The 23,284-nt window shown below is 39.1% G+C and overlaps 1 protein-coding gene across 2 annotated transcripts in view; it reads left to right on the top strand.

Moving 5' to 3' along the window:
• Nucleotides 1-23,284, top strand: part of LOC133881042 (phosphatidylserine decarboxylase proenzyme 2-like) — an 82,093-nt gene that overhangs the window by 22,744 nt on the left and 36,065 nt on the right. For both annotated transcript variants that reach the window (XM_062320005.1, XM_062320004.1), the window contains exons 6-11: nt 5,949-6,041; nt 6,124-6,174; nt 9,270-9,353; nt 9,548-9,639; nt 10,717-10,872; nt 11,074-11,158. In XM_062320005.1, the coding sequence (XP_062175989.1) occupies nt 5,949-6,041; nt 6,124-6,174; nt 9,270-9,353; nt 9,548-9,639; nt 10,717-10,872; nt 11,074-11,158 (561 nt within the window). The remainder of the gene's footprint in view (nt 1-5,948; nt 6,042-6,123; nt 6,175-9,269; nt 9,354-9,547; nt 9,640-10,716; nt 10,873-11,073; nt 11,159-23,284) is intronic.

Here is a 23,284-nt window from a genome sequence, read left to right as displayed (position 1 = left end):
AGGTTGTAAAGGTGGGGCTTGGCTCACCGGAGAGGTGCGTGGTGGAAAAAAAACTTCCAATTTTTTTCCTCATCTCCTCCATTTGTTTGCTAGATTCCTCTTTCCACGCGAGGAATTCTGACTGCATCTTATCTAGCCTTGTTCGTTCCTCTTCATTCCAGAAAGACATGGTGATGGTGTGGGTCAGAGATTGTTGTAGAAAACAATCAACCTGGTTCTGATACCACTTGATGTAATCAAATAATAAAAAGAACAAAGAAAAAGGATATGGGCTACTTCGAGAGAACCGTGATCTCCAATGGCTACTTTGAGGGAGCCGTGACCTCTAAGATACCAACAAAAGTTATAGGTTTTCATAATATTCAGCCTGAAATTTTATTCATTAGGGTTAAACTTATATAGAAGATGGCTAGGTCATAAGACATAACCATTAGGTTTAGTCGTCATTACATCATGCAGGAAAAATTAACTTAGAAGGAAATAAACTAGTGGAAATACATTCCTTATTAGCTAAAATATATAGGGAAATAATATATGGAGATTCTACTCCGTATTCATTGTTGTCTTGGGGATTCGGTACTGCCACGTGTGCTGCCACGTAAGCCCTAAGATTCTGAACGTATCAGTGGTGGGTAGTTGCTGCTCTAATGTTGCCACCGGGTCTTATGGGGTGAGTTTATGGAAACATATTAGGAGGAGCTATGATGACTTCTCTAGTTTTGTAACTATCGAGGTGGGTGATGGCTCTTGGACCAAGTTTTGACTCGGTGTTTGCTCTAGGGATCGTCCTTTGAAGGAATCCTTTATGGAATTATTTTGTATTCCATGGGAAAGGGATGCTCTATTGGCTGACCATATGTTTGCTCACAATGACAAGGTGCATTGGGAAATGAATTTTATTAGATTGGTGCATGATTGGGAGGTGGATTCAGTTTATTATTTTTTCAATGCTCTATATTCTGTTAGAATGAGTTGGGGAGATGAAGATAAGTGTTTGTTGGGTTCATTCAAAAATACAATCTTTTGAGTTTAACTTTTTACAAAGTTCTCCTTCCCAATGTTGACTACTCTTTCCCTTGGAAGAGCAGCTGTAGGAGTAAGGCTCCTTTGGGGGTGGCTTTCTTCAAGTGGTCAACATCTTTAGGAAAAATTCTCACTATGGATAATCTTTGCAAGCATCACATTACAGTAATGGATTGGTATTGTATATGCAAAAAGGGTTGAGGAATTCTTGATCACCGCATTCTTCAATGTGATTTTGGGAGAGACTTGTGGAAATTGGTTTTTCGGATGCTTGGAGTTGAGTGAGTTATGCCTAGATGGGTGGTGGAGCTCCTAGCATGTTGGAAAAGAAGGTTTAGCTAGAATGATATTAATATTGTTTGGAATGTAATCTCTTTATGTTTAATATGGTGCATTTGGAGAGAAATGAATGTTTGAAGTTTCGATGATTGTGAGAAGACGAGCTCAGATCTACAACTTTGTTTTCTTAAATCCCTCTTCGAATGGATCTCTGATAATGTCCTTCTCGATATCTCTAACTCTGTAGATTTTTGTGCTCTCTTTTTTTCTTGCATACTTCCTATGTATTCATAAAAAAAATGAATTAAGTAATAAACAAACAACTACTAACTTTCTGATGGGGCTGCCTTGATTGGTGAGTTGGTGTACTCCCCAAATTGTTGGTTGAGGTTTGAATCCCTAGGCTTACCTGGTGTTTGCTAGAGGGACAATTCAAACACTTGGAATTTACCTATGCGCTAGCACGATACAACATTTAATTGGTTGGTCGTGTGTTTAGGGTTCTCGTCCTTGTCCGAAAGGAAAAAAATTACTCCCTTAAATACCAAATGATTTGTAAAATAGCCTTATTGCTTCCTTGCTCTCTGTTCAAACTTTTCCTTTTCAAGTAATCGTTGACAATTCTCTATCTACAAGAGGAATCGGCACCTCTTTGAGGAAAGCGAGTCTAATGTACTTTCTCAAAAATCCTCATCTGAGATCTCTTTTGGAATGGGTAATAGTACATATTCCTAATTTTGACTCAATGAGTTTGGTAGATTTGATTTGTTTTTTAGATTGTAGAAGTCTTTAGGGTATTCAGCTCTCTTGTATATTTTTCGTGTACGAGAGCTTTGCTATATTCTTTCAATAATATTATTATTATTATTATTCATACAAAAAAATCTCTCATCTACCGTTTCTGGTTGAGTTTTCAGCTTGCTGTCTTGACTTACCTGTGTATTGTCCTTTTAGACCTGTCTTCTCGGCTTGGTCTTTTAGCAATTCAGCTTCTTGTGTAGGCATTTCAGCTTGCAATTAACCTGGGTCTTCAGGCCTTTTAGCTTTCTGTTTAGCACCTTCATGTGAGGTTTCTATGCTTTTCCTAGCAGAAATAATAAAAAAAAAAAATTAAAAAAAAAAAATTTAATAGTCTGTCTCCCCACCTAGAGTAGGTGAATTTGGGCCCATGTAGAGGATTGCTAGCTACTTGAAAGGGATCCTTGGGATTTATATTTTGAATTGTTGAAAGGCCTAAAATTGTGTGGTTCTTCATCTTGGACGTGATCATAATGATAGAGAAGTTTCTATTCTATTTTGCTGGGTTGGGTCTTTGTGGGTTTTTTACTTGTTTCTCTGTTTTTTGCCTTTTCTTTTTTTTTGTCATTTTATATACTTCTTGTATGCTTAGGGGCGCTTACGCGTTTCATAAAATTTCTCTGATTACCTATCAAAAAAGTTGAGATGGATAGGGCTATGCTGATGCTTTTGGAAAGGTTGAAGGTTTTGGGTAGCATTGATGTTGGGCTGAATCATAAGCCCGCCTTTGTTAGGCGGCAGATCGGAAGGAGATCTTGGGCCCCTAAGTGTAAGCTTAGCCCTAAGTTTCATTTAAAAACATTTAAACCCAAACCCACTCCGGGCTTGGGTTCTTTGGTTAAGCCTGCACCCAATTCGGGTTTGAGCGTGGGTTCTGGAACTCCGAGTTCAATGGTGTTGCATGTGTAAGAAGAGTGGGGACTCCATTGATCACTTACTGCTCATTGTGACATAAAAAGAGAATTATGGAGTTCCATGCTTGATCTAATTGGTGTAGAGTGGGTTATGCTTAGACGGGAGATTGATTTGTTGGTCAGTTGGTGAGGTCAGGTTAGGCGTGGTACAATGATGAAAATATGGAGGTTGGCTCTATTGTCTTTAATGTGGTGTCTTTGGTGAGAGAGGAATGCTCAGAGCTTTTGAAGATCTAGAGAATTCAGTGACAGAGATGCGGAAGATTGTGTTCAACACTATATACGTGGATATCTGCACATCATAATTTGCTTGTTTCTAGTTTTGCAGATTTTTTGAATTTTATTCTTCTTTTTCTTTAAATTAGGGGTGCTTGTATACTCCCTGTGTAGTAGGGTTGCTTCCATTTGCACTTAATTAATGATAATGAAATTGCTTAAAAAAGAAAAGAAAAATTCCTCTAGCCACCTCAACTAAATGTTCTCTTTACGCGGCAACTCCAGGACTGGGAGATGGAGATGGTGCTTTCCTTCTTCGAGCAGTTGTACTCCACTTCGATTCGACAAGGAGAGGGTGATAGGTTAGTTTGGAATCCCTCTACAAGGGGCTTATTTGAAGTAAGGTCCTATTATGAAGTGCTTAGTAGGAAAGAAGGCCCTTCATTTCCGTGGAAGAATATATGGTGTGCTAAGGCTCCGACAAGGGTGGCGTTCTTTGTATGGTCTGCAGCTTTAGGAAAAATACTGATCCATGACAATCTGCAAAAGAGGAATATTGTGGTTATTGAGTGGTGTTGTATGTGTAAAAGGAAGGGGGAGGCTATTGATCATCTGTTACTTCATTGCAACACCGTCCGTGAGCTTTGGAGCTTTATGTTTTCTTTATTTGGAGTTGAGTGGGTCATGCCACAAACGGTGCTGGATTTGTTGACTACTTGGGGTGCGTCTTTTGGGCATGGCCTAGCTAAAAAAGCTTGGCGGTTAGTTCCTCACTGTGTTTTGTGGAGCATTTGGCGGGAGCGGAATGCGAGGCTTTTTGTAGATGTAGAGACTGTAATGGTAGTGTTAAGGAAGCGTGTGCTTAACACGTTATTTCTTTGGTTAGCGTCCCATCTTTGCCACCTAGGTGTTTTTACTTTTGTAGACTTTCTAAATTTATTACTTGTTCCTCCCTTTTAGGGGCGTTCTTGTATACTTCCCGTATATTAGGGTTGCGCCCCTTTGCGCTTTATTGATGAATTTGAAATTACTTATAAAAAAAAAAAATTAGGCAACTAGCCCACCTGCTTCCCTCCCCTCTAGTACAATCACGAAACTATGCTGCCTTCCACCCCCATATTCTGATAACTCCAAAAATCTTCCATGATTATTGCCTCAACGCTACAAGATGTACACCGTATTGCCCACTCTGTAGGTCCTACAAAACTCCTTCAAATCCCCTCCTTTATGCAACGCCTCCATCAAATTCCTTAGCCATCGGCTCAGCCTTCTCAAGACCAGCGCTATGAAATTTCCTCTACTTCTCTCTGCTAATTGTACGCTACCAACACCAATCTCTGTATGAATCACAAATTATTTAGCTTTTGTAGATAAATCCCATGTAAGGATACACCTCTAATACCAATCTCACGCACCGTCACTTGTTGTTGCGCGCTGATAGTCGTGGCCAAAACATTGCAAGAAACAGATTGGTTAGCTCCTTTTGGTTAAAAATTCAAAAAGGAAAAGAAATATAACTTGCCACAATGACGTGTTATTACAATGTGTTGCTGCATTTTAATGGTTAGGAATGCGGATTTGGGTAAAAGAGAAAAATACACTTGGCCTCCCAAACTTACACCACAATTGCACTTAGACTGCCAATTTTAAAAAGTGACTCTTGACCCCTTCAATTTATCCCTCCGTTGTAACTTACACTCTGGGTCAGCATCTGCATTAAAATTAACGGAAAATGCCACACGTGGTGCGCACGTGTTAATTTTTGACTTGAAATACTTCAATTATCCCTAAAAAATAAATAAAAAAAAGCTGAAAAAAGAATAGTAGAAAAAAATAAAGGCCGAGGGGTGGCTGAACCACCTCTACCAGCCACCCCCTCACCAGTTTTGAGGGTGCCTTAGCCACCCCCTGACCAGTGTCAAGGTTGTAGAACCACTCCGCAAGGCTGTGGGGATGGTTCAACCATCTCTTTAGTTCTTTTAGAAGAGTTTTTGGGGGAATTTGGGCAGTTTAAGTAAAAACAAAGTCTTGTGTGTGTTACGTGTGGTATTTTTCGTCTATTTCAACACCAGATGCTAACAGAGGTATATCTTGCAACGAAGTGGTAGTTGGAACGGTTCCAGTGTCTCTTTTTAAAGTTTGGCAGCTTAAATGCAAATGGGTTATAAGTTCTGGGGTAGTAAGTGTTTTTTCCCCTAGGTAAAATTACTAGTAAGAATAAAAGTCTTGCAGTGAAGCGCAAATGCTTCGTGGCTGTCAGAAGATTGAGAAATAAGGCACTTTCCTTTCTTTTGTTTATCTAGTGAATGATTGATTATTCCTAACGCTTTAATATTTCTAAAAGAGGCCTTAGATGGCCTACAATGGTCATGAGTTTCAGATTATATTATGATAGCTATCAATACTGTTATTGCATGATCATAAGAGAAGGTTATACTTCAATATCTATGTAAAAAGTGAACCTCATAAATTTAAAATTATGTCATTTTTTTCAATTGCATTTTCCAATATGCTTGATTTACTGGACATGGTTAAGTATTGAGCTGTTCGTTCAAATATGGTTTGAGTAAGCTAACTGCTTGATGCTTTTGTTTCACATTTACGCGATAGGTGTCGTAGCTGTAGCAGAATATTATTTGTTTTATATTTATTTTTTATTTATATGCTTTTGTTTTCTCTTTTTCTTTGACATTAAATTTTAAAATATCGGGGTTGCAGGATGGGGATTCAGACTTTGATGTCTTTGACCTGTTAGATCCATCATCATTGGACACAGTAGTCGGCCGCATTTGTCTTTCATGTTCAGTTGAGGTGTGCAGTTTGTAACAATAATTTTAGTGGTTTGTTGATTGTGCAATTAATATTTGTGACATTTTGTTGAATAAATTGACAGGATCCAATTGAAACAGAAAAAAGATTTGCAAGACGCATCTTATCTATAGTGGTATGCTCTATATGATTTTCCGTTGTCTATTTATATCAACTTTTTTGATTTTCTAGACCATTATAATTACCTATAAACAAACTTATTCATTTGTTTTTATTATTAATGCAAAATTTAGAAGGCCATTGAAAGAGCAAAATTAAGGTGAATTACATGGTAAAATTGTGTGGTTTCAAGGCTATACAGGAGCTTGGAAATTCTCTAGCTAAGATTTTACAGCAATGATTAGTCTTGGTATGTTGGAAAATAATTTAGAATATACAGGTTTTAGATATGTTAGAGTATATTATATTGTCTTGTTATTAGGGTTATCTTTATCTTGTTAATTAAAAAAAAAACACTCTTTATCTTGTTGGTAAATAGGTTTATCTGGTGAATATTGTTTTTGTAATTTAAGCATTGTATCTCTATAGTATAAAATAAAGGAAAAATTAAAATTACTCCCCAGTTTTTAACGCAAATTGAAATCGCTACCTTGGTTTCTAGAAACAACGAATTGTTGCCTTGGATTTCAAAACTTTATGAATCACTTCCTTTGTCATATTTCTGTCCAGATTGCTAAGGGAATACTCCCCATGTATGCATCTTTGCCAAATCAAAGATGACTGCATGCAGATTGACTTGTCATACCCAACACTTGTGTGATATTTCAATTATATTTTTAAAAAATAAAATTACCAACAAACAAATAAGACAATAAAGAAAAAAATAAAAAATAAAATCGTAAAGAAACGAAAAACTAGAGTGGAGGTGGCGGCCACCCCTGTCTCAGCAATCAATTTGATCAACTTTGCATCCTTTGGCTTTCGAGAATACCTCAACACCAGTGTGGATTCCGATGGATATAGAGGTGCCCTAGCCTTCGACATCACTGGAAGCTGGAGGCGAAGTCTTTCACTCAATGCTGCCGCCTCAGAAACAGTTGACCCGCTGCCTGCTAGCCAAGCCTGGGATTCTGCCTGACCCATGACCATCTCTGGCACGGGTGAAGGACCCTTCGTAAACCATTCGCAGACAACCTCTCGGTCTGCACCAAAAATCCAAGACGAAGGAGCAGCCCATTGTGCTGATCTGTCTGGACTCTGTCGACACCTGCCCAGAGTTGACCGCGGACTTGCAAGACCGCTGGAAGTAGACGAGGACATAGCAAACTCATTGAAAAAACTTCGTCGTCTTCAGCCTTCCCTGAACAGGGCAGAGTCGTCGACATCGTCTTCGGCCAATGAAGACTACCCTAGGTGACCGTTGACAACGTTTTCGGCTGATGGAAACCCTTCGCAAACTCAGAACCTGAAAAAATCAATGACAAAGGAGCAGCCCCCGCTTTGCTGATCTATCCAGACCCTGTTGAACCCAGCCCGGAGTCGATCATCGGACCTGCAAGGCCCCCGAAAGTAGACGAAGACATAGCAAACTCATCGGAAGAACTTTGTCCTCTTCAGCCTTCTCTGAACAGGGCAGAGTCGTCGACATCGTCTCCGGCCGATGAAGATCACCCTGACAGACCGCCGAAAACGTTTCCAGCCGATGAAGACCCTTCGCAAACTCAAAACCCGTTATCGGGTTCGGAACAGGAACCGTAACCCCAGAGCCCTCGTCCGTCACCTTGGATTTGGGCTTAGTCATGAACCAGCCCAGTCAAAAACCTTTGAGATTTTGGCGTAGCCCGAAACCAACAAACCGACCTATTCATTACTGCGGTCAGTTCTGATTGTTTTTTGGCCAGTTCAGTTCATTTTTGACCAATATGGTGGTTTTACGGCTGGTTTCGTGGTGTTTTAGACTGATTGTTCATGTTTCAACTGATTTAATGGTGTTTCAGCCTGCACATGAGTTTTTTGGGTGTTTCAGCCTGCACATGAGTGTTTACAAAAATCCTTTGTGTTGATAAGAGTTCATTTGTTACCACTTGAGCTTATATGACATATAAGCTACAGTTTGAGGGGGAGTGTTAGAGAGAAAGGGAAACATGTCCCTATTCTATAAGGTAGTGAGGTGTCCTAGTGTGAGGTTTCCTAAATCTAGAACATTGTATTTACTGATATAAATACTAGTGTTTGAATAAATGTTTGTGAATGTTCTAGTGAAATACAAAAATCTTAACAGTTAATGTATCTTCTACTCCTACCTCTTTTGATTAGTTAACCATCACTTTGTATATAAGGTGCATGTTCGTGTAATAATGCACTTTCTAATCCTTTTTTTTTTTTTTTTTTTGTGTGTGTGTGTGTGTGTTCTACTACAAGTGTATCTTCTACTCCTATTTCTACTTGTCTTAAGGATTCCTTATCTCATGAGGGTGCTATGGTGGAGGAAACAATTGCCTTGCATTGTAATGAAATGTGAGGATCTTGTCCTACTACCTCTCGTAGTGGTTTAAATAATTCTCTTAGAGGACGAGGAGGCAAAGGTGGCCAAAATTCCCGAGGAGGTTGCGGTGGTCGCGATTCTCAAGGAGGTCGTATTGGTAATCCCAAAGCATGGCAGTGTACACACTGCAGCAAAAACGATCACACTGTTGTGATTATGCATGGCAAACCGTCCAGATCATCCAGTCAAGTTACTTCTTAGGAGGATTCTACCTTAACGTTTGAACCATCTAGCCAACCTATGGATTATGACTTAATCTTTATACCAAGAGAAGAGTATGTCTGTTTTAACCCCCATCACAATAATATTACTCCGAATATTGACTTCTGTGCGTTTTACATGTTCCAGTTTCCTTTTAATTTGTTATCTAGTAGCAAAATAACCAAACCTCTTCAATGTTCTGTTAATTTTTACCCTTCTCTATGTATATATTAAGATCTCAAGATGAGGAGGATGATTTGTATGGGGCATGAATCTGGTGGGTTGTATGATCTAGACGTAGCCCCTACTTCTCTTTTGAAATTACTTTAGTCAACACTATCTCCTCTCTGGTAGACAGGTTGATTAACATAAATTTTAGACTAGGTACCAAACTTTGACATAATAATCCAACTTTCTTCCTAGTCCATATGGATATTTTAATCTGGGCTAGAACTATAGAAGCAGCACGCTGCATCACTGTATTAGTTAACATTGCAAATTCTGATACTTTGTACTCACTGCAGGACTACAATGAAGATGGGGAGCTTTCATTTTCTGAATTTTCTGACTTAATTAATGCTTTTGGCAATCAACTAGCAGCCGACAAGGTTTGGACATAATTATTTATTTTTGGATTTTAATTCATTGCGTTTGTTTTCCTTATTTGTGTTGTTATGAAGCAGGCTTACGAATCTGAAGAGTTCGTTGGTGACCTCCCAAATCCTCGAACTCGAATTGCTACCTATAATATTTGGTTCTCAAAATCTGTTTTGTCTTACTAATATATTTTCTTGCTTACTAGAAAGAGGAGCTCTTTAAAGTGGCTGACAAGAATGGGGACGGTATTGTTTGCGTGGATGAGTTGGCTGCCCTTCTTGCTATTCAACAAGAAAAGTAATGAATTGTTTAGAGGCAATGAGTTTGAAATATGGACGTTAATAATTTAATCCTACACCGGTTAATGATGTGATGGGAGAAGTTTTGATTTTGTCATTTTTTCATCAATCCTGGCCAGTCGACGCTTGTCCATGCCCAATCTCAATGGACAAACCAACTTTCGATCCACCCTTAGCTCTATAATCCACCCGCCTTCCCTAGTCCCTGAAAGCCCTCCCTTCTTGGGCCTAGCCCTCTTTCTCAACTCAAATCTTAAGTTCAGTGGCATTTTTGCTTTACTTTTCTTTTCTTTTGAAACAACTCATCTCTGTGTCTACTTTATGTTTCATTTACATCTTGAGTAATATTACCCTTCGCATCAAATTATCACACCCATTTCACACCGGCTAATGTTGTGTGTTTTAAGTAATTTTCCATGTCAGCTACTTAATAAACAAAAATGTTAGCCACTTAAAACAGAACACATTAGCTGGTGTAAAATGGGTGTGATAATTGAGTGTGAAGACTAGCATTACTCTTACATCTTTTGTGGGATAAGCGAGGTAAATATCTAATTTTTGATAATGTAATCTGGTCATTGGTCATGACTTTCTTTATTGAAAAATTATCATTTCTTAGAAATATGGTAGCACATCACTATCTTTTATCTCCATCTCTCTTTCTTCAAACGGACCAGGATCCTATTTGCTCAGGTTAGCATTTCTGTCTCTCTTTGGTTGTCATTCCATGGTTTAACTATTGCTCCTTTGTCCTCATAATCAATGTCTCTTCTGCAGAAAACATTTAATTTAAGAGAAAGAATTTGATTCCTTTACAACTAATAATTTTGTATGTGCTATCAAAGTATCACTCACTGTACGATTGATATGTGTAAATCTTCCTCAAGCCTAATTTCCTCTTATAGATCTTATAAAGTTTTGATACACCTGCCAGAGGCACAGTTTTTACCCTTACTTTGCATATGTATGAAGCACACAGCCTGCTTTAACTCTTAACTCTCAATTAGTAGGTTATTTACTACCCACCTAGTAATCATAGATTCTAAATTTTGAACTTCGTATTCATGCAATGCAGGGAACCACTAATTAATTGCTGTCCTGTTTGTGGTGAGATTTTGGAGGTTTCTGATAAGCTGAACACTATGGTTCATTTGACTCTCTGTTTTGATGAGGGAACTGGGAAGCAGGTCATGACTGGTGGTTTTTTGACTGATAAACAGGCCTCATATGGGTGAGACCCTTGTTATATACTTCTTTGTATAGCACGGCTGTGTCAATATTGTGATTTTTTTTTTTTGGTTTTGGAGGGAGACAGGCTCTTTGAATGTCCCTTTGTTCTACTCTGTCTATCCATGCCCTATTTAAGTATGATGTTTGTGTTTGTACTTCTGTGGCAAGTTTGAAATTGAAATTTCAAATTATATTTTTGCAGATGGATGTTTAAACTAAGTGAATGGGCTCATTTTTCATCCTATGACATTGGTATAAATTCCGGATCAAGTGCTTCACATATTCTGGTATGCTTTCTTTTCTAGTTTTGCTTTTTCTTCATACATAGTCTATTAAGATTTATTTGTTAAACCACCGTTTGCCTCAAAAGCTTAATAATAGGAAATGTTGAATTTAATCATTTAATTAATATTGTTGCACTCTTACTCACGTGTAGGTTGAAACTCCTTCTCAATAAGTGAGACCTTAACACATGAAATATTTATTGAAATGGGAAATGAATTATGAAGATAGAGTATGAACTCAAGATCTTTGTTTTTGGTAGAAGAGTTATTAAGATCTAGAGTCAATAGGGTTTGTATGTATTTTTGTCATTCTTATATTTATCTAAACCTATCTAATAAGATGTGTGTGGTATGCTAAGTAACAACAAGAACAACACAGTAACGTGCCAACACCTTTTCTGTCTAAACCTTTCATGCAAACTACAACATGGTATCAGACCCTTAGGGTTTAGATCATTGGTCCCTTTGTTTGTATATTAGTTTTCCTCTCTATTTTTTGTTTTCTATCTAATCCCTTAATGTCTTGGTGAGTCTTCTTTGTTGGCAGCACCCCTCCGGTGTGAAAAAGAAATAAAAACAAATCGATTTGCTGTTCTTTTGGTGGTGAAGTCTTCTGTGAAGTTCGGTGGTTTTTGTGGTGTTTCTTAGTAGCTTTTTTGGTCTTTGACATTCTCTGTTGTGTTTACCGGCAACATCTAGCCTTTAACAATGGTTTTCGTTGTTTCCGGTGGCTGTTGTGGTGTTTTCTGACAAGTTTCTGGTGGATTTGTGGATTCTTTTTTTTTTCACCGGCAACTTCTGAGGTGACTCTCCTGAGTTGTGGGCATTTCCGACAAAGTCTGGTTGTTGCCGGCAAGTTTCCGGCGCGTTGATGAAGAAGACGACCCCTATTTGGTTCTGGTTGCTTTGCTGTTCCCTACTCTGGATAAGGATAGCTGAAGTAGTGTTTGGCAGGTTTGCTGGTTCTTGGCTCGTTTAGATGGTTTTCGTCCGGTTCAGTACATTATTTAGCCAGTTCAGCGCATTTCAGGTCCGGTTCATAGTATAATCTGACCGGTTCAGTAGTTTCTTATCCGGTTTAGTGCATTTCAGGTCGGTTCGGTATGTTTTCTGAACTGTTCAGTGATTTTTTTGTACCAGTTCAGTGTGTTTTCTGACCCGTTCAGTGGTGTGTTGTCCAGTTATGTGCATTTTCTTGCCAATTCAGTGGTGTTTTAGCTCGGTTTGTGTTGGTTTGGGCTACATGGCGCCACCATTGGGTTTGTTGCTCAAGGGGAGTAGTTCTCATTTAAGTAGTTGTTGTTGGTTGGTCATTGGAAACGTGGTCGTCGAGATCCAACTGGCCTTGGTTTTTTGCAGTGGTTTTCAACCGGTTAATGGTGTTTTGCGGTAAGATCCGACAGGCCTTAGTGTTTTGCAGTGAGATTTGATGGCTTGGTGTTTTGCGGTAGTTTCCAACCAGTTTGTGGTGAGATCTAACCGACCTTAGTGTTTTGCAGCGGGTTTCAACTGTTCCTTGGTGTTTTCTGGAGAGATCCTACTGACCTTGGTGTTTTGCAGTGAGATCTGACTGCCCATTGTAGTTTTCCGGTGAACTTTCGATTGGTTTCACGCTATTTTTGTTTTTAGAAGTCTTTGTATTGCGTGCTCCCAGCTATTTTAGCTTGAGGGAGAGGGTTAGAGTATTTTTTTCTCGGTGTTTTTCGTTTGCTTGTTTCTTCCAAGCTAGGCTTATATATATATATATATTCTCCAGCTTGAGGGGAGTGTTAGAAGAGTTATTTGGTTTAAAGTCATTAGGGTTTGTGCGTTTTTTGGTCATTGTTATAAAAGAGAGCAACTCTCTCTCTGCCCTAGTGGCGGCGCGTGAGAGCGCATTTCGTAGGAGTTTGCCTTGATTCGCCTACCAGATGCCCGGTTGCTGTACCGGGATAGTGTGTTGAGCATCTAGGTGTTTGTGGGTCGTGCTAGTAGCTCGCGTAGGGGCGTTAGCCGGTGGGTCTCGTGACTGTGTGGCTCCTTTCTATCGAAAATGTGATCATTCTCTAGGTCGGCCGCTTGGGTTCTGGGTGTTTGTTGAGATGGAGTTAAGTTTTATTGTGGAGTCGAAGACTTTTTGTCTTCTCGGTTCTAGATGGGGCGTCGACGCTGAGGGTGGGGGAGAAGAGAAAAAGCTTCTCTGGGGAAATTTTCATTAGTTCTTCGTCATCTGAGTGGTTGGCTTCGACGTTGGAGTTTCTTGTGGATTTTCCGGAAGATCAAGATTTCATCAAATCTTTCAGGGAAGGATCGAGAGTATTGATTGCTCGAAGAGGGTGTAACCAAGCTGGCCGTTTCTTAGAGGCAGCTTCATTCAGGATGGGTGGCTGGAAAGGGTTTATTGTGATCCCTGAGGGACGTGGAGGGTGGGGTTGGATCAAATTCTCCGACGAGCTGAGAAAGGCCACTGTTCCATCTCTACTTCAGTGGGCTGGGGGTCTGGGTTCTTGCATGAGTTGGTGGAGAATAAGGGGAAGAAAGTAGAGGCTTGGCCGGGTTTGGTTTCTTTCCTGAAGGGGCCCTCCTTTGTGGAGGTGTTGAAGGCAGGCTCGGCCGCTGTCGTGAAGAAGGCGCCTATGGTGGGGGGTCGTTTGTCCGGGAGAATGGTTACGCCTGTGGATCAGTGTGAGCTTGACCTTCTTCCGGCGGTGAGGGTGATAGATGCAGATCTGAGGTTGGCGTTGGACTGTTCTACCTTGGAGTCTTCTTCGTTGGGTAAGGACCATCCTCATTGTCTGATGGGTAAGACTTTTCTTCCACATGCGAGTTTGAAATTTGAAATTTCAATGTTGCGTACATGGAGTAAGTGGGTCATAGGTTTCAACTTGGCTTTGGGCTGGGCTGCTAAGAAGCTTCTGGGCCGGCTTGCAAGGAATGGACTAAGATGAAAGGGATTGTGTTTGGGTCGCTTCTTGCGAAAACCTAATTCCTTCCGGTCGTCGAGTTTCTAGACGGAGACGACGCCGGTGGCTTCTTTTGGGCCGTGCGATCTCAATCTGTTGGAGTTTCCCATTGGGGATCCTTTGTGCGAAGACCAATCTGGGGCTGGGTCGTCTCTGGTTAAGTCGGTTCCTCCGTTCGTCTTCCCACCACTGCCGAATGCGGAGTTGCCATCACCGGCGACTTTGGCTGCTCCTCCGGCGTTGACTGGGCTTCTGTGGGGTGCAGAACTCTCCGTCTCTTCTGTTCCTTCTCTCTCAGGGGCCTTTGAGTTGGGGAAGAAGATTCGTTCTTGTAACGCCCCGCTTTTGCAAAAAGCGTAGGTGAAAATTTTTGAATTTCCACAAGACATTACTAACTTATCATAGGTAATTATTGGCAACGGAATAAATGTAATATGAATTGGGAATAGGTTGACACCTCAGAGCTACTACTGAAATACCTCAAAATATATATATAATGAGCCAGTCAGCATAATTATACAGACAGTAATACCAGTCATGCCACACAGGGCTAAATAATTATACAAGCCAAAATCTATATATAACCGGAGAATTATAAATATTGTTTTAAGTTAGGCTAATGGACTATAACAGGGTAGTCCCAAAATATAGGCTATCCAGCCTTACAAAACTGAACCAGGAACCATCTATGTGTCGGGATAGTCTTGATAATCCTCTTCTTCCTCATAGCCTGAACCATTACAAGTACCATACAAAGAAAAGAAAACAACATAAACACTAAAGTAAGTCCATTGTTTCCAATAATAATACGAGTGCTGATTTATTTAGTTAATGCAACATAATGTAATGGCCATATAATCACATGTATATACAGAATATAATCCATGATCGCGAGTCATAGACATAAAATGAACATAAATGTAATCATAAAGCAATGATAGTTTTAAGGGTATAGTTTTAGGTATTTCCCTTTTTCCACTACTCTGTTGGCCTTGGCACGTTTAGCGTGTTATTTGAAACCTTGGTTTCCTCACTTAACTTTTAATTATAATCTTTGGGAGCCTTGGCTCCTGGAAACTTTGGTTTCCCTGATGACCTTGGTACACCAGTTTTTGTATTTATTAATCTTTTCAGGTATCTCCTCATTCACTGAGAACCTTGGAACTCATGTGAAGCCTCGCATACCCATCGTGGATCTTGATCCAACAGCTTGTTATTAGACAGGTTATTAGAAATAATAAAATATGCAAAATCACATGCGCAAACAAGTAAATAAAACAGTAAACATAATATTATAGGAAAATCAACCAGTTTCGTCCTCAGTAAGTATAGAGATACTTACTAGTTTCTGCTCCAAATATTTTCCTTTACAACTGCATAACAATCATTATATGATGATAGCGAATTAATAAAGTATTTTTATGAAATTATTATTACTACCATATTTCTTCCTATAAATCGCAACGGCTACCGAATTAAACATGATTTCTTATTTATCTATTTTAGTGCTTACACACCAACTCTTGTACTACTAGAATTATCCATCACATAATATACTTTAAAAATAAGAATACATTGTCATACAATCAAGCACACATATGATTTTACTCTTCTTTAATTCACATCCTTATAACACACCTAAATATTGCTCACCTCTTTTCTCTTAATATATATATATATATCAAAACCTCAACATATTTACTCTCACACTTACATTTCTTGATCCATTTTTAAAACACAATTTATCCATTCTAAATTACTAATCTCATGTAGTAAATACTCATCCATATGTTTACACATATACTCACATGTAAGCTAGCCAACTTTCCATATAACATGCATAATTAAAAACAAGAACAAGTCATGATTTCAAATAGCAATAGAACTACTTGATCTTATGAGAAGTTTAAGGGAGAAAATACTCACCCAAAGTTCCTCAATGGCCTAGAGAGTGAAGGAGAGTTGCTGTCCAAGAAAGTTCCACTTGCAAAGCTTGGCTTCTTGGTCTCAAAACAAAGGAGGTTTCCACTCACACTCTACTACTGATTTGTGGGAGAATGAGGGTGGTTTTTGGAGCTTAATTGGGCTTGCTAGGTGCTGGAAAGTGGGGTGAAAATGGGGGATTTTCGTGCTACTCTTTCAGCACTAGAGTGAGGGAGAGTTTTGGCTATAGTTTTGTTTCTCCTTCATGAAAATCAACTTCCCATGCAACCTATATATAGTACTCTTGAAGGGCTGAGATTTAACCATCAAATCATCATCCCAATGGCCAGATTTGAGCCAACCAACACCTCAAATTCTTAGCTCAAATCTCCGTTACTATTCCATATCTTGGCCCATGATTGCATGATATCTAAGGAAATCTAGTTGGGCTTCAACCAAAATGGACTAACTAGGCTAACTAAATGTGGACATGATCGTTTGGCATCAAGTACCACGTGTGGGTCCCAAGTTATTAGGTGGAAAGATCAATTTTCGCAGCTGGCGGAAACTGCACTGCACTGGGCGAAGTCGCTCGATCGAAAATAAAGTCGCTCGATTGACTTCGACCTATAGTCGCTCGATCGACCAGAAAGTCGCTCGATCGACTAACCTCAGTGATGCAATTCTCTACATGCATAACTATGTAGCTTAATTAAACTAAGAGCAATTCTTAAGTCTTATATTTATGCACATATTGATAACTTAAGTAGGTTGTCTTTCCCGGGTATTACAGTTCTTCCCCCTTCCCCTTGCTGCAAAGTCGCCCGTTTCAGCAATATTTTAGGAGGGCTAGGGAGCTCAGGGCAGGTCATTCTGTGTTATGGAATGATGGGTTTCTTTTTGACTCTTTGGAAGCCTCGAAACTGTCCGCAGAACCTGTTCTATTTAAGGATACGGGTGGAGAGTTTCATGCGAAAGAGAAGACAGAAACTCCAGCGAAAAAGGGTCTTTTTAGGAAGGGTTTTCTTAATCTTCCCCCGATTGTTTCTGTCCCCCCCGTTTTGCCGCGAGTGGTTAAGGACGTCGAGGTGGTTCAACCTTCCTCTCCTCCTTGTGGCTGCATCTCTTCTTGTTCCGTTGAGGGAAATTGATTCTCCCAATCTCGAAATTGGCCTGTCGGTTTTGATCACAACAGAGAGATTGTAGTTTGGGAGGAGGAAGATGATTATTGGGATGGATTGCCCTTGGATTGGGCATTGGAAGGGGCTTTTGGGGAGGAGGCCTTGGCAATTAGGGATGCCATGGAAGAAGATTTTCAGCAGGAGAAGATGATTGCGCTCCAAAAGTCTAAAGGAAAAAGGGAGCTACTAAATATGCATAGCTCCATCAATTATGGTGATGCTGAAGTGCTCTCTAGGAGTAGGAAAGGCAAGGCACATATGATGTAGGTTTGTGTGCTATGGTGGGTGGGTGGTGGGTTGTTTTGTTCTTAGTTGGGTGCTTTTGTAGTTTCTTTTGGGGATTTTCTTCGATTTTGGGGGTTCGGGTTTTATTGGTCCTATTGGCTTTTTGCGGGTTAACTTTGGTTGTTCTTGTGTATACTTCCTGTGTACTTAGGGGCGCCTTACGCTTTCATTAATAAAGTCTTCTTACTTATAAAAAAAAAAAAAATATAATAAGATGTGTGTGGTAGGCAAGAACAAGATCAAGGCAGTAACGTGCCTCCACCATTTTTGCCTAAACTGTTCATGCAAATTACAACGGTTCTGATACCATGCTAAAATTTAAGTATCCCAAGAGATTAAGTTGATAGAAAATAGCGAATTTAATTATTTAATGAATATTCTGACATTATTATGGTCGCTTATTTAAGAGAGTTAAATTAGTTATTCATAGAAGTGTTGAGAGATGAAATTCTATGTGGCAAAATTGTCTTTATTTTTCCCCTTTCTTTGTAAACACCGATCTCCACCAAGAAAAATGAGAATAAAGAAAATCTTTGTCTACGAATTGGCTTTGCTATCTTATCACTTATCAATGTTATTATTGCATATGCTAGAAGTTTACAAACCCATTGAACTACAATGGGCTCATCATCAATGTCATTACTGCTTCATGTAATACACATCAATATCATTGCTGTCATCACTTGACTTGTTAGCTTGCTTCATGTGATACACATATCAATATCATTAGGGACACAATTTTTTCACAGGGTGGCCAACTCACATTGCAAATTCAATCATGTTGACTCTTTGAATATAAATGGTGCAACGTCCAAGAATCCTGTGGAGATCCAGGAGCATATATTCTAGTATTACAACAAACTGTATTTTGAGCAATGTTCTTGGAGGCCAAGGGTGGATGGTCTATTTTTCCTATCCATTGATGCGGATGAAAGTATTTGGTTAGAAAGACAGTTTGAGGAGAAGGAGGTGTGGGATGTGGTTAGGGATTTGAATGGAGATAAGGCTCCGAGACTAGTGGCTTCACAATGGCTTTCTTTCAGAAGTGTTGGGAAATTGTAAAAAATGATCTTATGGCTATTTTTGCAGAATTTCATAATCGAGATCAGTTTGAAAAGAGTCTAGATGCTAGTTTTGTTTCTCTAATTCCAAAGAAGACTTGTGCTATGGATTGTGCTATGGATGTGAAAGATTTTCGCCCTATTAGTTTGGTGGGGGGGGGGGGATGTATAAGATTATTTCCAAAGTTCTAGCGAACAGGTTTAAGTCAGTAATGGGAAAGATTATCTCAAACACACAGAATGCATTTATTGGCGGTCAACAAATTTTGGATTCAGCGCTTATTGCAATGAATGCTTGGATAGTCAAATTCGATCGGGGGAATCTGGGCTATTGTGTAAGCTGGATTTGGAAAAAGGCATATGATCATGTAAATTGGGACTTCTTGCTCTATTTGCTGCATCGGTGTGGTTTTGGGGAGCAATGGAGGGCTTGGATACGATTTTGTATTTCTGTGGTGAGATTTTCTACTCTTGTGAATGGAATCCCGTTAGGTTTTTTTAATAGCACTTGTGGGTTGCGACTAGGGGATCCCCTTTCACCTTTATTGTTTGTGGTGGTTATGGAGGCTTTGAGCCGGATGCTGATTGCTGTAATGGATTAGGGTCATTTGACAGAGTTTTTAGTGGGACATAGGGATTCTGAAACTTTAGTTGTGAATCATTTACTGTTTGTCGATGACACGTTGATTTTTTGTGGTGCGCAAGAAGAACAAATTCGGCATCTGTGGTGTATCTTCTTATGTTTTGAGGCAGCTTCAGGATTGAGGATTAATTTAGGAAAATTAGATATTGAGGATTATCTTCTTATGTTGCGGTGTATCTAGTGAAGAGGTAGAGGATGTCGAAGGGTTAGCTCACTCCTTGGATGTTGGGCCGCATCTTTGCCTATGAAGTACTTGGGTTTGCCATTGGGTGTTTCTTATAAAGCTGTGTCTATTTGGAATGGTGTCATTGAGAAAATGGAACGAAGGTATGCTGGATGGAAGCAGTTTCGGGTTTGCTAGTCAATTTAGGCAAATTTGAAATTGTTCCTATCAGAGAAGTGGAAGATGTCAGTTGCTTCATTGCCAATGAAATATTTGGGTTTGTCGTTGGGTGCTTCATATAAGGCCACTGCTATTTGGAATAGAGTTATTGAGAAAATGGAATGTCGGTTGCCTGCTTGGAAGAAACTTTATTTATCGAAGGGTGGCCGGTTGACTCTGCTTAAAAGTACTATTTCCAACCTACCTACGTATTGTTGTGCAAATATCTACCTAAATAAATAGGCAAATACTTGTACGTTTTATTCGCAAGTGCACAAGATCAAAACAATTGTATAGTAGGCAAATACGAGATCATTCTCACGAGGATTGGTATAAATTGTATTTAAAGAGAAATTCCTAAAAGAGATATGTTGAATAAGACGGGATAAAATATTAAATTAAAAATAAGAAGAAAAGGTAGGGCTTCGATATCCACCGCTAGTCATACTCAAATAAGATTCGCACTGTGCATAATACTACAATCATAACATGATGCTTAATTTTTTTTTTGGATAAGTAAGCAAAATTTTATTAAAGAAAAAAGCGTAAGGCACCCCTAAGGACACAAAAAGTATACACAGGAGCAATCACAGTTAACCCACAAGGGCCACAACCGAACAAAACCCATAAAACCTACACCCTAGCACCTGAAAGATACACCCAAAAACAACCCGCAATGGAACCCAAACAAAAACGCAAGGAAAAAAAACCAAGGGCCCGCAATACAACCCACAAAACCCACCAAAGCTCAGAACCCTACATCATGTGAGCCTTGCCTTTCCTATGCCTAGAAGAAGCTTCAACATCGCCATAATTGATGGAGCTTTGCAAATTCAGGAGTTCCCTCCTGCCTTTGGACTTCTGGCGCGCTATTATCTTGTCTCGCAGAAAATCTTCTTCAGGAGCTCCCTCATGCTTAATGTTTACCAGCTACAAGGGAATTGTATCTTCTCCTAAAGTTATTGATTTTCCTAAGCAACGAGTTAGGCATGGTATCTACTCTAACTCTTTACTTTCTTGAAGGATTTAGCATGGTATCTACTAAGTTGTTCTTCAAGGAAGTGTAAATCTGTGGAAATCGGTAAACACACTTAGATTGGAATATGGTATCTATTCAAGTTGTCTTTATGTTGATTAATCCAAGAACCTGTGTCGGGGTTCTTTCGTTACTCTATTATACCCAGGACTCGATCATCCAAATTGACATAAATAGCAAATCCATACCATATGCATATGATGGCTAAACATAAACATGTGAGGAATTCAAGAAACTAGAACTAATCAAGTTAAGCATCAATTTATAGATTGTAGCAAAGCAAATTGAAAAACTTAAAGAGACATGATTAGGGCTTCAATCGAGCCCTAACTAAAGTATTAGTTGCAACTAATATCGAATAAAATTATATACATACAGAAAATAAATAAAGAAAGAAAGAAAAACCAAAATTCTTCTTGAAGTAGCCTCCAATTCTTCTTCCCAAGCTTGTGTGTCTTCTCTTCAAAGGTTAGAGGCCTAGGAATCCTAGAAAAATTGTAAATAGGTCTCCTAGTCCAAATAAAATAAGTACAAGTCTTTTCCTTTTCTGAAATTCCAATTCAAAATTTCAAACTATAACAAAATTAAGAGCTTAACATATGTAAATTAAGGGGCTTGAATGTGTAACATTCAGCACTTATCACGTATTAACTTGTCATTGTTCCCTAGTCTAGTGGGCATGGCTAATAGACTCGAGAGACTTCATGGGATTTTTTTTATGGGGTGACATTTGGGATGAGGTTAAATTCCATTTAGTGAATTGGAGGAGGATTTGCACTCCGATAAAATTAGGTGGATTAGGAGTTCGAAATTTGATTCAGTTTAATCGAGCCTTATTGGGCAAGTAGTTGGGGTGGTATGCTATAGAGAAAGAGGCCTTATGGAGATTGGTGATCGAAGCTAAATATGAGAGTATGGGGGGTGGGATAAATTTTGAAACATACTAGAAGGGGTTGACATAAGTTTTTCAATTTTGTCTGTTTTGAAGTGGGGGTTGGGTCAAAAGTAAGCTTCTAGCATGATCATTGGTGTAGGGATAGACCATTGAAGCTCTTTTATCTAGCTTTGTTTAATATTGCTCGGTGCAAAGACACATGGGTGGCGGATAATATGTTCTTTCAAGAAGGAATCATCCAGGGTAATGTAATTTTTACACAGCATGTCCAGGATTGGGAGATGGAGCTGGTACTCTCTTTCTTGGAGTGACTGTATTCTTTCCATTTGCGACATGGACATGAGTATAGATTAGGCTGGAGCCCTTCTAAGAGGGATAAGTTTGAAGTGAAGTCGTTCTATAAAGTGTTAACTATCCAGGATGGTCCTTCATTTTTATGGAAGAGTATCTGGCGAGTAAAGGCTCCGTTGAGGGTGGATTTTTGTGTAGACAACAGCTTTAGAAAAAATTTTGACACATGATAATTTGCGAAAGAGGAATGTTATGGTGGTTGAGTGGTGTTGTATGTGTAAGAAGAGCGGGGAGTCCATTGATCACCTATTGCTTCACTGTGACGTCGCCAGAGAACTATGGAGCTATATTCTTTGTTTGGAGTAGAGTGGGCTATGCCGAGATGAGTCATTGATTTGTTGTACAGCTGGGGCGGTTTAGTTGGGTGTGGTATCGTTATGGAAGTCTAGAGGTTGGCTCTATTGTATTTAATGTGCTGTTTTGACGTGAGAGGAATGCTCAGCACTTTGAAGGCGTAGAGACATTGGTGTTAGAATTGAGGAAGCTTCTGTTTAACACGTTACATCTTTGGATAGCGGCACATCATAGCTTGATTGCTTCTACTTTTGCAGATTTTTTGAAATTATGTTCTCTTTTTTTCTCTTAGGGGTTCTTTTGTATACTTCCTCTGTATTAGGGTTGCGCTCCTCTGCTCTTTATTAATTTAGTTATCATTTTTTTTTTAATTTACTCTATTGAATTTTGCCCATTTGACAATCAAGTGTTTTCTTTAAGTTTCCATCTTTTTTTAATAGGAGTTCTGCCTCGTGTACAATTTTATATGTATGACTCACTAACAGGCTTCTATGTGTCCTTTCGAATATAGTTCATTTGAACTTTCTATTGTACCTTAAAAAAAAAAAAGCAAAGAGAAAATTACAAAAAAAAAGGGCAAAGTGGTGGAGGTGCTGCCCTCAGTCTTTTTCTTTTTTAGTAGTCTTTCTCTTAGGTTATAATATATATTTCAGATGTATTCGATCCGAGAGGATACATGGAAGCTTATCAGTGGGCTTGATGTGTAAAATTGCACGTGACAGTACTACATAGCAAGTATAGGAAGGATTGTGCATGCGGAAGAGATTAATTGGAAGCAGTAAACTTGGGCTATACAGATAGAAAGAAGGCGATTGTTGTAGCTTTATAGTTAATCACCTTTTTGTAGCTTTTTCTCCTAGTAGTCATGGGAATTATCAACAGTTCCTTTTTTCATAGTGTTTTTTCGTCATAGTTGTCACCTAGTGTGCCAAATGGTGAATCAGTTTCCTATTTTATTTATTTATTTTTTTGTATCATAAGATTCTCATTTTATGAGATATATCATTATATATGGACATGTGTTGTGTGTGGGTGGGTGGATGGCTGTGTGTGTGTGTGTGTGTTTTAAAACAAAGGAAGAGTGGCCAACAGACATGTAACACGTCTATGTTTTGACAATGAACAGTCCTTGTACT

This window comes from Alnus glutinosa, chromosome 11 (assembly GCF_958979055.1).
Source record: "Alnus glutinosa chromosome 11, dhAlnGlut1.1, whole genome shotgun sequence".
Taxonomy (NCBI): Eukaryota; Viridiplantae; Streptophyta; class Magnoliopsida; order Fagales; family Betulaceae; genus Alnus; species Alnus glutinosa.
This window is presented reverse-complemented; position numbering and strand designations above follow the sequence as displayed.